The 14,752-nt window shown below is 28.6% G+C and overlaps 1 protein-coding gene across 1 annotated transcript in view; it reads left to right on the top strand.

Moving 5' to 3' along the window:
* The window catches only part of LOC148301487 (neuroligin-4, Y-linked-like), a 204,520-nt gene that overhangs the window by 113,119 nt on the left and 76,649 nt on the right, over positions 1-14,752 (top strand). Inside the window, exons 5-6 of the mRNA XM_088273173.1 lie at positions 7,100-7,252; positions 7,873-8,073. Of these exons, the coding sequence (XP_088129299.1) occupies positions 7,100-7,252; positions 7,873-8,073 (354 nt within the window). The remainder of the gene's footprint in view (positions 1-7,099; positions 7,253-7,872; positions 8,074-14,752) is intronic.

Below are 14,752 nucleotides of genomic sequence, written 5' to 3' on the forward strand. Positions count from 1 at the left end.
GATGGTTAATCGAAATAATTATTTTTGATATTTTAAACAAAAAAATACAATTTCATTTCACGTTTTATTTTTGGTGTGAAGTAAATTGTTTCAGAGTGTATTGGGGGCGGAAACATTATTTGGTGAAATAATATTACAAAGCCTAGAAAGTGGCAGACAAACACTTTGGGGAATAAATATAATATCTGTAAGTGTCATTATGTTCGACGGATCCCTTAAGGTGTTTTCAGAAATCAGGTTACACAAAATCTTTAAGGGAATGAATTTCGCAAAACCTTATTGGTGGAAAAATAATTTGTTTTTCTAAAGAAAATGAAAGGTCTTGTTTAAAATATCAGGTGGTTTTTTTGATTAACGAAAAATCGGCCTTGTTAAAAAAGAGAAACGGAATATTTTATCGTGTAATAAGGTGGTTTTCCAATGTTTGAAGGACTTTCAATGAAATTAAAATGAAAACGGATTGAGTTTGTTTACTTTTTTTGAAATATTTTCGACTTAAAAACGTTGTTGCTTTCCTGGACACACTATGGTTTATTTATTATACGATATACTAAATACTATGTGTAGACTCGTTACAAAAATGGAAGAATCTTCAGACGTTTATGATAAGTTAAAATTGGACTGCAATTTGAATGAAAAGTTTTTTTTAGGAAAAACATGGTGTAAGATTCCCATAATTATTATTTGTAAGGATAACATGATCTTGAACTGGGTGGTCATGGAATTAGGTCTATTGAATAAATAGAAAGTTTCATCATAATCAGCGTTGTGATTTATTAAAAAATATATATAATTTACAAAAATATAGGAAGAAAATATCTGTTATATTTTCAAATTTGGTTAAAACCGGGCACATAAATGAATACTTTAAAATATAAACAAGATTAAAAAAAACTTTGATTTGTAAATCATCCCACAAAAGTATATAATATCTTATGTTTACGAATAACATTTACGGAAATGCTTTTATAACCATATATTTAAAATGCCATTTAAAAAAAATACAGGCGATAAAATTTGATTTCCCTGATTTCATTTCGGAATAAAATGCAGTTTATCTTTTGAGAATTATGAGTTTTGCGGAAAAAAAATATTTTCTATTTCTTTAGTCTAGAACTGATAACTTAAGACCGATTTAAGGTCATTTTATTTCTAAATATACCCTCTTTTTATCACTTTCAATTTCCAATAAATTGAGCTTTCTTTCAAATTTCATTTCATCCCACAATGACTCCCAGCACAATTCACTCCATAGCTTGTTCTACTATAATTATAAATACAGATCCATCTGTCAGTGTCTCACTACTGTAGGTTAGCACTGGGAGTACAAGCGGGTTCGCGTACCCTTTTTACCTGTTAAATACCCTCGTTTAAAAGCTTTGTGGTATTTCGCTCTTAAATGTGTGTTTTAACTTTCCGGAACTGCTCAAACCAAATACGTATATTTGCCATTCAATTCCTTTGCAAGATTTAAACTACACCTTTAGTAATTTACATGTTCAGATTCACAAAGATTTCTTAATTTTTTTCTCTAAAAGGGATTAATAAACATTTTACTAACAAAAGATCACGTGTGATAGATACTACATGTTACACATCAATACTTTTGAATTTTTATTTAATTTGAATTTTTATTTTATTTCAACTTATTATGATACGTACTTCAATGCATTAAACGTTAAAATCATCATAATCATGACAACACTTTTCTCAAAAGATTTTTAGTAATATTAAGCGGTATTTACCAAGTAAAATATTAAAAATAAATGTTAAGATATAACCACTAAGCCACTGTTGAATCAATTATTAAAATAAATGTACTTATTTTATTTAGACTTGGTATGAATTTTAAAATAAAAACATCAAATTACTTTCAATACGGAATTTCTTTATTTTTACTGAAAAATCTTTATTTTGAATCATGATAGACTAAACACAAAAGAATTTATTTCAGACGAATTTAGTTATTTCTTACAAGAACGAATAATATACTTTTTACCAATATACTCAAATCAAGAAATAAGGGATCGAAATAAAAAATATTAAATTACTACTAACATTTGAATTATTTGGTTCTTTTACTTCTATATTATTTTCTAGTTTATGTTTTTGACGTCAAAGTGACAATTAAAAACAAGAAATACCATTCACGATACCTACCCAATTTTTTTGATTTGTATTATACGATTTGAATGATCTAAATCAAACAGTTCAGATTATTTTATACGGTTTTTGGGTGTGGTTATTTAATAGTAATCATGTCAATCAATGCACAAATCAAGTTATGTATTGGGTATTTCTTAATCCATATGTTTTAACAAATAATAAATTTTAAACATGTAATAAATGTGATCCAAATGGAATAAAAAAACTTGTCACCCATCAGTATTAAAAGTATTTATTACAATAATTTAACTGATTTCGGTGCAAATATTAAAGAAAATATGACAATTGAAAATAAACACACATTTTGGTAGAACAAACGATATTATACAAAATAACGTTTTTCATCGGTTACCTTTTCAACATTTTTAAATCAATCTACTCCTTTAACAACAAAAGTTAGGATTGTCGGAAAAATACGCTAAATTAATTTTCGTTTTTATACGAAACCAATTTTCTTTTTGCCGAACAAAAAAAAACATTTTGCCAAACAGTCCCATTCCGAATTTCTCAGTTCAAAAATATCCAATTCGATAAAGTTATGAAACACTTCAACATCAAACAAATTTTCCTATTTGAGAGTGTACTTTCGAGAAACAAATAAAAAAGATCAGGATATGATATAAAGTTTGGGAAAAAGCAATATATTGTTTGGGTTATACTCATATGTACGTTACGGCTTGCGTACGATGAATTTTCCACCTCAGATCTTATCCTAGAAGTGAATTTTCTGAATACATTTAGGACGAAAAAAATACTTGAAAATATCGTAAAAGGAAAATTTTATTTTGGATTCTTTGTTATGTTTAAAAAACGAAGAATTTTTTAAATAAATATTTCACTACTCCATACTTCAAAACCTCTTATTAATTATACATAAACAGCATACAAAAAAATGCTTACGCGTTGAAAAATTACTAATTTTTTCGATTAATTCAGAATATGAGTCACGTTTTTTTTTTCTAGATTTCTTTGCTTATAGACCATGGCGAAAACATTACGACAAAATAACCTTTATAATTATAAAATATTAATTTTGAATTTTCTTCTAACGGCCTCTAAAAACGAACGTGTGCACCAATACCAGTACATTCGTCCGTTTATTTAGATGTTTGTATACGTTTATGTACGTTAGCTTTAAAAAATATTATTTTAATGTTTAAAAAAAAAACAGATTATAAAAGAAATAAAAAACAATAGTTTTGGACATTGCCTACTATTCATAAATTACAAAAATATATGTTTATAAAAATGATCTTACGATTAAGCACGTACCCCTACTCCCCCGTTCGACTCAATGTTTTCCGAGCGTTACTGCGTTTTGTTTGAGGTGCGACAAACAGATATATGCATATAGCGTTAACAGAATAAAAGTTTTATTTGTGAATGCGTTAATTAATTATAAAAGAATAAAATAACAACTAAATACCTCATTCCACTTAAAATAAATATTGTACTTGGTGGCACATTTTATAAAAACAATTAAATAAAAACTTTGTTTTTAGAATCTTTATTTTTAGTTTTATTATTGCAACCGGTTTCGATAAAATACGTTGTCTTCTTTAGAAATGTAAAAATACTAACCATATGTTAACTACGTATCTATCACTGAAAAAAATAAATCATTTATCGAAACCGGTTAAAATGATAGTGTAACAAAATAAATTTGGTTATAATCTTTACTTCAATTTTATTTTATTTGACCAGTGATCGGGTTTCGTTGTTACCTACATAATAAAATGGCCAATGTTTGGTAATACCAGTCCAATGATGTCTATAATGACGAAACTCAGTCACTGGTCAAATACAAAGTAAAGCTCTTATGTTTTAAGTTTTTAAGTTATATGGGATAGCACACAGTTTCACCAGTAATATTTTGAAAGTTAAAATTATAACTACATTTTGAAATTGTATGGAGAGATCTGAAACATGTATGATACATATTTATATTTGGAAAAATAGACTTTAATCTTTTCTTTATTCAGGTTCTTTAAAAATATTTTTCAAGAAATTCGTCTGATAAATGATTAAAAAGGGATTTTTCATTATTAATAAATTCTTTGAGATAAAAAAATAACTACTGCTTTATAAGCTAGTATTACAAACGAGAAAATTGTAAACTCTAAACATTTTCTTTCTGGATAGAATTTTAAATACTTCTCGCAAATATTTACATTTTCAAGTTGCCTGGATAATTTCAGCGAGTAATATAATAAAAATGTTCAAAATATAAAGATCACCGCCTTCTTTTCTCGTTATTTTTATGATCGCAACCCAGTCCAATATTTTCATTTAATATAATGCAGTATGCAGTGTAAAATTCCTCTGCCAAGTTTTAAAGTGAGTGTGTAGTGTAGTAGCTTTTACAGCTCGCAGTGAGGAAAGCTTGGAAATGCAATATAGTCTTCCGCAGGGGTACGAAACCAGCAGAAACATATGCGAATAAACATACCCCATACCGATAACATTGAAACCAAAGAAATGTCACGATTTACATAAAGGTTTATTGAGCTTTGCATTTAACAGTAAGTCTTTAAAAACCGCGAAGTTTAACGGTTGCTTAAAAGTCATAAAAGTTACCTTACAAATAATTTTTTACCATGAATTCATTTGAAAAAAAAATTACTCGATAAAACATTTTTTTTCTTGGAACTCTTATCTATATCTAATGGTGCAAAAGGCACTGCATCGTATATAAGTAGTGTTATATTGATTATTAGAAAGATAAAGTTTCCTTGATCAGCCAATCGATTCAGTTTCCAGTTCATAGTAACATTGAATAAATAAAATCAGTTGTGTTGATTCCCCTTTTCTGGAAATTAAAACTGTAGCTTCCATTGAGGAAGTCAAACGATTTGTTTACTACAAAATGACTAGGCGGATGACCCTTGATACCACATACCATATATTATATTAACATTAAGTGAAACAAAAGATATATAAAATCTCATGTATATGTATTAAAAAAGAGCCTCTTTGAGGGTTTAATTAACTTTGCAGTGATTTTCTCAAACTCCTGTGAATACAAATATATCTCACACTAAACAATAAACAAAAAGTATCTCATTTTGAAAATATTTATCCCTACCTTACCGTTTTATTCTTAACGACACGTCATGCAAGCTTTTATGGTTCATTTGTATTTTAAAAAAATAAAAAATGCAATGTAAAATAATACATTTTTAAATATTCATGGAAAATGAAGAAAACACCTAAAATTTATCATATTTGTATAAAAAAAAACAATTCTGAAAATAAAATCATCTTACAATATTTCAAATAATTTTCAACATCTGTAATACGTTAAAAAATACAGAAAAAAATCTTGAAGTAAAAAAGTTTTTAATAAATCTTTTACTTAGTAAATACCACTATTGAAAAAGTGGTATTTACTATGTAAAACATTAAAAGGGAAAAAGGTTGTTGAATCGTTCAGTCTTTAACAGCTACCAGCACATGTTTGTATAGGGGATGATGTTACCCTCATATAGGAAATTGCATCGCTTTAAAAGGAAACTTATACCTCTTACGTATTCGCTTTGCATATATTGAAAAATGTTAGAACAGTATCTTGTTTACTCCAGTAGCTTTTCATGCGGCGAGAGGTCATATTAAAATTTAAGGCCTACTTCTTTATCCAAGTTGAAAACACGTATAAATGGAAAACGTATATCATTGAAAAGCTCATTATGATTTCAGTATGTGGATATATACCTTTGTTTTCGTAATAGAAAATATTGTTTTTACCAGCTTATAATACAATAAAACAATTTAATAAATTTATTCGCCAATCACTTTGTGGTCAGTATCTATCATATCTTCAATTTGAATTTCACTCGGTTAATACCTTTTAATATATTGAAATCATGTTTAAAACAACAGTAATGTAGAAATCATAAAAAAATACTAAAACGAAATGTCATAGACTGAAATTTAAATAAAAAAAATAGAAATTCATATAAATTTTTTTTTCATTCAAACCCTTTTCCGCACCCCAATGGTGCATAGGGCACTACAATATAAACAAATTGTTATCTTGATCGTGAACACACGAAGGAAAAGTGATCAGCCCTCCGCTTCAGGTACCAGTCCAGGGTAATCTTGAATAAATATTAGAGTGAAAAAATCACTTTTATTTATTTGACCCTCCCTGGGAATCAAAACCGGGACCTCCAGAACGGTACCCGAGCGTGCTGATCATTACACTACGGAGGCTGACTATAAAATAAATAATAATAACAAACTCATAATAAGCAATATGACACTGATTACAACCTTCCACCTATTATTAAAAAAAAATATTGAATACTAAAAAAAAGAAAACAGTTCCTCCCCCTCTTTGCATAGTTATTCCTAAAATGTATAAAGTGTACCTCCAAAAACTAAGATCAGCTCAATAATGTAAAATAAATTATCTCAATAGATTTTGTATAAAATAAAATTGAGGTCTCAGCATCTTGGTTGCACCGACAGCCAAAATTCTAAATATGTTTAGTTTACAACGACAGAAGAAAGGAATCCAATATCAGTGGATTTTTTTTTTTAAATATTGCTTTTTAAATGTTGAATATTGATATTGAAGCCAACCAAGTACCAAGTAGTAAACCCTGGGATATTCAGATTTACTTATCTTCTTCCGTTGAAAACCTATGTAATGTGTTGTGTGTTGAAACACCTACAATATAACATACAGTAATATAAAATCAACTGGGTGAGAATAATCCAGTGTCTGATAAAACACCTTTTAAACGACACTTCTTTACGTGTCGTGTCGCGGCCGCCCGATGTTAACTATCACTCGTGAGAAAGTATTCCTAATTTGGGCAGTCCAAAACAGCTCCTCGACGTTTCATACTCCTGTCCACTCTTCTATATTACGGAGAATACATCATAAGTAAAATGAATGTCTCATATTAACATGTTTATTTTGTTTCAGTTAACGGCAGTCCAGAAGTAAGCTATCCAGTTGTGATTTTCATCCATGGAGAGTCCTTTGAATGGAATTCTGGAAACCCCTTCGATGGATCCGTACTAGCGAGCTACGCTAATATGGTTGTTATTACCATCAACTATAGACTTGGTTTGTTAGGTGAGATCTAATTACGCTGCTTAATCAATATAAATAAAGCCAGTTTAAAAAAAAATGATAAACAAGCCTATGTATTGTAACTGATGGTGTTCCTCAAGGCTTGTATCTGGGACCAATGTTTTTTTTTAATTTTTTTAAATTGTTTAGTTTGAATGAGTAGTTTTGTTTAAAACTGATTTGAAGAAAAGTACAAAAATTAATATTTTTGAATTTTAGAAAACATAATTAAATAAGAAGTAGTCATAGTTTTTCAATTCAAAGTTTCACACCGATTAAACAATATAAATTTAAAAATAAAACAGTTGAAATATCCTTCATTTGAGTTTTTATCGATATTCACATCAACATATGAAAATACAAACTGATTTGTATTTTTATCTGTTGATTAAGAACATAAGTATGTTGTTTTTAAAAAATAGTAATGTTTAGATTAATAAACTCAAATCTGGTCTTATACAAGTGTTTCATGCTTATATTGAAATCATATTATTAATCTACAAAGTCAATGCCAAATAAAAAATAATATCACTGATAAAACAATATAAGCTGAGTAGAGGATTTCTGTGGTTCTGTGAGTGATTTAAACTAAAATGACTAAAATGCCTATTTTTTTCCAACAGGGTTTTTGAATGCCAATCCAGCACCTCATCTGAAAGCCAGAGTAGCAAATTACGGACTGATGGATCAGATTGCTGCCCTTCACTGGGTTCAGCAGAATATCGACCGTTTCGGTGGAGACGCTACCAGCGTGACGCTCATGGGTCACGGGTCCGGAGCGGCTTGCATCAATTTCCTAATGATATCACCTACAGTCATGCCAGGTAAGAAAACAGCTTAAAACAAAAACAAGAACAAAAAACATACAAAACAGATATGTTACTCTCATATTTTTTATCAGAAAATAGGTGCTATCATACAACATTCAAGAAGTAGACAACGCATTGCAATAAGGGTTCATTCAAAAACAAATTTTATTCATTTATTAAACTTCTTGAATAAAATATATCTAAATTGGTAGGTTTTTTACTAAGTAGAATAATCCTTTAACTTTTCGAAAATAGACTAGTTACAATCGTCAACGTTTGAACCTTATATATACAACTTATTAAATTTAGATGGCAGGTGGGCATATAGTGGTTATACAAAAATAAAAAAAAGCATTACCAAAAATTGTAAAAACAACATTTAAAAAAACATTTGAATTTAAGTCTTACTGATTCTTCTTGATACTACATTACATTACATTTTCTACATGTATCACTTAAATGTACTACAGTACATGTTTAAAAAAAAATTAATGACATTAACATGATTTTCATAATCTTTTTTGTTGAAATCAAAGAAGTTAGTAAAATAAATTTAAAAAAAAAGAAGAAAAGGGGGGTAATTGAGACGTAACATTGATGTTAGTTACAAAATAATGTTTCCTTAGCAACCCTTTATATATGTCTTGGAGCTCACCGCTATAAACAGATACAACTTCTCCGCAAATCCCATAACTATTCATAATCGCTGATGGAAACGTTCCCGCCGATAGGATTACAAATTATGATATTAACATACATTGTCCCTTGCCAAAAGCCGAAACGATCCGCAAATGCCATAATAATGGGGTGACCTTGGGTGGATCCACGTCTCCCCCGGCGGTACCATGTGGTACAACCTACTCAAATTTGCTATGATCCAAAAGTCATTCTTTATTCGTACGTGATATTTCATAATTTGATTTTCGTGCTCCGAGCAGCGGGAATTTTCGGAAACTTGTAGTCAATTTGTAACAGAAATCAATGAGGTCTCGTTTCGCAGAGTAAAGCTGCTTACAAAGGGCTTTGATTTATACGGTAGATTTAGAACTTATCATAATTTATACGTATTATTTTCAAAAGTTAATAATAAGCAATATTTTATTGATCGTGTTTAATTCACTTTGAAGAACTCTATAATATCTAAGAATAAACCGACCAAAACTAATCGGTCCGTAAAATAATTCCTTCATTGTAAACTTGTTAACTTATTCCCATTTAGGTTGTACTTTAATCTGAATTCTTAAACGTACACATTAATATTCAAACATAGATATAGAAGTTCTAGTATTTTAAGTCATATCATTGGCTATTTCAGGTAGTCACTTTTCACACGGGAGATTTATTATTCAAACCCTCTTTGACAACCATATGACCTTTAATTTGAAAGTAAACATATTTATAGTGACAAAAATACTTTTCTGATACAAGTTTAAAGGTAGAAATTTGATAGTTATGTAATTGTAGCCGAAACCTTTGCATGTAAGCTTTGTCAATATGTGAATCACATTTAACATATTATAAATGCCTTAATATATCATTTTCGGTGTATTTTTTAAGACGTATTTTTTGATAAAATAAAGAATATATAACAACAAAAATATAAACATAAGCGAACATTTTGTTTCATTTAATTTTTTTATACTATTGTTTTCGAAGAAATAACAAAGAAAATGGATATTAAAGAAAGTTTATTTTTCACATTTTGTTTATTCATAACTTTAAGTAAGAAATCTATTATTTATGATTTATGCTTAATTTAAAAAAATAATGTCTTCACAGAAATGTAGAAGTTGATTAGATAAATTAAAGTATTTAATATGGAAAAATGTAATTCTGGCCATTAACAGGGCTTCAGCGGCTGGTTTAAATGATCACTTTACAAACAGAATCAAACTTCTTTCGTGATTGCAATTATCTTAATCAGCTTTTAAAAGTTGTACATATGTAGATTCCATTCGATCAAATGGTAATATATTTTTACATTAAAAAAATGTGTAATGCCATCTATCAGTTAAATTTTTTACACAAATTATTACACCTGAAACATTTATATATTATTTCCGAATAGCCTCCAAAAATAAATGTATGAAAATTTAACAATAAATATTATCCAAAAACTATATTCGTAGAAATATTTAAACTTTTATAACATTATCTTAATATCATAATCGATCACCTCGCTTCTATCGACATTATGTTTGAATCACTCCAATTCTTTCGGGCTTGATGTATATTTTTAGAACGGAAAGTATTTGAAAATTCTCCGATATATTAGGTGTTGTGTATATTATTTTAATTAAATATTAATTTTGCGTCGTACAAACCTTTTGATGTGTGAAATCAAAGATCCCTCACATCCCCTTGGTATCTCTGTTCACACCCCTTTTAGATCACCCTTCTCTTTGATGGCTGACTTTATCGAATTCGAGGAGTTTCTCTCAATTACCTATATAAGTAGGTACTAGCAATCCTGCCTACACTTACACCTTCGTAAAAACACCCTCATAAGTTCTCTCTAGTAATTACATAATTGTACTGGTACGATATATTCCTTGTGAGTGAAGATCATTTCACAGGTAACGTAATGTTTGCACAAGCGTAAAATAATACAGCTATGTATTTATAGGAAATAAAGGGTAATTGAGGTTATGATACGCTTGTAATATTATTTTAAAAGCCAAATTCATTAAATATACTCTTGTACATATGTTGAAACAGATATATAGTATTATGTTATTTAAAGGAATATTAAATATATACGTTCTGTTATGTTCACCATTTTCTACATTATCTAATACTATATACATATTGCATCGAGTCTTGGATGTTTAAAGTATAGTATTCGTATCATTAACAACCACTATCGTAACTCAGTTGGAACATACAGATGCAAATGCCATCTGTTGTGAACTTTATGAAGTGAATAGCTTTTCCCTTCTGACTTAGGTGATTTTTTAAAAATAATAGGTCAATCAAAGGCAGAGTGGTAAATGTAACATTGTCAACAAATGTACTTAAACTGGCCCATGATAGATCGCAAACCCAGTAAATACCCAGACTCCCATATTTTTTATCTTTGTTGGTATATCAAACTGATTATATTTTTATTTATTATGTCAGATTAGACACTAGATTATTCATCCTGGGTCAATATATCATTGAATAAAATAAACAATAAATAATTACATATAACAATCATCTGGTAAAAAAAAAGTATCTTACAATTTGAATGTTTTATCCAGTTACCTCTCCTATAAAAATAAACGTAAACAAACTCACAAAGAATTTCACATATGTTCGAATGGAGTAAGTTAGACATGTATATACTTCAACAATTTCTCAACTGATGAAAATACAATCAGTCAGACTTCCAAAACTATTCAACTTTTACTTACATGTTAAAGGGATCCAAGACTATTGCATATATAAAATTCTTAAAAACTTATGCAGCATGAGTGTACAATATTGGGCAGAATGGTAAAAGTTACACATGTGTATTTTATAAAGTGACTTAAACCAGCCAAATACTAGGTCGCAAATCTTTGAATGCTCAGACTTCAATCTTCTCTCATATAAAAAAAAAAACAAAAAGTAGATGTTTTATCTCAAATTGAGACATTTAAAATATATTTATTGTAACTGCAGACAGTTGGTAGAGTTTCGTATTGATTTTTTAGGTAATACATCCCAAATTAAAGGATTATTGGATTGAAATAATCTTTTATTTACAAATATGATATCGCTCACTCCTTTCAAGAACGTCATAAATAAAAATAAACTGGATTTTGAAGGAGAACGTTTTTAAAGTTTAAAAAAATAATACTATGTATTAAAAATAAACATTAAGCCACTTATTGAACTTTTTACTGTGCAACAGATCTTTTTAGGTAAAACCTGAAGGTATTTACTCCATTTGAAAAATATTTAGTATATTTAAAAAATAATTAAACAATATATTTTCTTCAAAATGCAAAAAACAACACTTTCTGCCCTGTAGCGGGTAAATATTAAGTTAAAAATATGCCGCTTTTGCTGGGATATAGTACATTTTCTGAGCATTCCGAAAACATGCACAACTAAAAATTGACGATTTTTGATTTATGACGTTCTTGAAAGGAGTGAGCGATATGTGACGTATTTAGTCTTATTTAAACATTATCAAACACTGACTAAAAATATTCACAAAACGTCCTTATGAACATACAATAATTGCTTTTACCCACTGAAATACCCACCATTATATGTACCCCTAGTCCTAATAATAGCAATTATTTTTAGTATTTAAGGACATTTTGTAAATATTTTTAGTCACTGTCAGTCTAAATAAGCCGAAACGCGTCACATATCATATATGGAAATAAATATTTTATTAAAATTAAACATTTGAATAATCCACTTTATCGAGTTTTATTTTTATTTACGACTAGTTTCAAAAACGACAATTATTTTCATCTTCTGGTACAAATTAAAACTAACGAATAAAAATACTGAAAAATAACGAATAAATATTTTAACCTATATATACACCTAAATATATTTTTATTCGTTAGTTTTAATTTGTACCAGAAGATGAAAACAATTGTCTTTTTCGAAACTAGTCTTTAATAAAAATAAAACTCGATAAAATGGATTATTCAAGTGTTTAATTTTAATAAAATAATTATGTCATTCCACAAAGTTAATGCCGAATCAATAAATAATATGTAAATAAAAGTAGAATTCAATCCATATGTATTATCCAGATATATTACTCAACATTTGTAATATGCTTAAGTTTATAAGTCTGAGGCTCGCAGTGCTACCAACACTGCGCCGCTACTGAAAACCAACTCTGCCTCATCCACGGCAAGTTAGAGGTCTTTCGGACTAGTTCTCTTGTACGCTAGTCGCCAAATTGCACCGCATTGTTAAACGAACGCCTACCGAAGCACATAAAAATAAAGATATTTCTGAAAGTCTCGATGTAAAAAGTTTTCAGGGTAGTTTTCAGCTGCAACTCGTTAATAGTTCCACATTTGTGATTGCGATGCGCTTTCCGTACACGTAATTGATTGTACGGAACCAACGTGTTTTCTCCATACGAAGCCAATAAAAATGTCCAACTTTCAAGTTTATCGGGCGCCCAGAATGTTCCACTTATATTCACTTGCACCGATAAACTTTCGAGAAAATTTGCAAACAAACCATTTATTCACTTTTGTAAGGATTTCTCAGGCGTGGACCAATAAAAGAAAGGCGAGCATGCCAACTTGTAGTTTGTTTTGTACGAATTTTTATTCGAAATATGTATCAAATATTTTGAGCTATTTTGAATCAGTGCGCTTACTTTAAAAAAAAAAGATAATAGAAATCGGGAAAAAATGTGATAAGGCCAACCGAATTTAATTTCCAAGAAATAGTAAAAAGAAAAAAATAAGGAATTTTAACAAACAATTTTTTTAAACACTAACCTATGATCAAACAATGTACATAGACATATGAAAACAAACGCACACACACACACACAAACACACACACACACACACACACACATACACACACACATACAAATACACACACGAACACACACATTCATATTAAACTTAACTAAACTTAACTTAACTAAATTGTTTTTAATATATTTACATCTTCAACTTAACTAAATTGTTTTTAACATATTTACATAAATTTAATTATTTTAGTTTAAATTATTGTTTTATCATCATAATTATTCATTTGTCAAAAAGTTTATTTAAACATAATATGTTTAAATAAACTTTTTGACATATTATGTCATTATGTCAATCAATATAATTAAAGTGTACATAATCTTTAATTACCTTTTATTTTCAGTCATTGGATACTTTATTACACATAATGAAGTATTTTTTTATCATCATTACCTAAATATAAAAAAACAATACGTTATTATATTTTTTATGTGTTAAATGCGTGTTCGATGGCTTTGCAACTCTAGCAGACCCAAGCTTGATGTTCTATATGCGACAAATTTGCCCATTTAATCTCACTATGTACCTACCCTTTGACTTTAGCATTTTATTCTGTAAAAAATAAACAAAGTCTCATATAACATCACAGCAGAACACCCTTGAAGAAGTATTCTATGAATATGGCATAATATACAATATATTTTCTTCAAAATTATTATTTATTATATTCCTTTAAGGTTGACGAAAAAAAATACCACACCTTAATCTATTATTATTAAGCATATTACAACAAATTTATTACATTTAACCAATTTTAAATGTCACCCTTATAAATCCCATTGTAGTCTGCATCAAGTACTTAATTGAGACTAAATAAATAAACCCTTTAAATAATGTTTACCCGAACACTGTGTACTGTAATCATTTAAAATGATAAAATACTACCCACATCAAAATGTAACTGTAACGTTAAGTAAACAGAACAAAATCAGTGAACACACTAACGTTTCGGTACATAAGTTGCCTTTACAAATATGGCAAATAATCAAATTCATGGATAATTAATGATTAGGATGTTTATCAAATAATCTTTGGATTTAACCCTTTTATTTTTAGAATAGAAATTAGATATATTTTTGTATTTGCTATTCAAACATTGTTTCATATTCTTCAGGGACATTTAGTAGCTAATTTGACTAATGGTATTGGCGTTAACTTTGTGACACTTTATGATAATTTATGATTTAATCGACTTATTTAACATA

This window comes from Brachycentrus maculatus, unplaced genomic scaffold (assembly GCF_059751285.1).
Source record: "Brachycentrus maculatus isolate JH-2025_06_01 unplaced genomic scaffold, ASM5975128v1 h1tg000558l, whole genome shotgun sequence".
In the NCBI taxonomy this organism is placed as follows: Eukaryota; Metazoa; Arthropoda; class Insecta; order Trichoptera; family Brachycentridae; genus Brachycentrus; species Brachycentrus maculatus.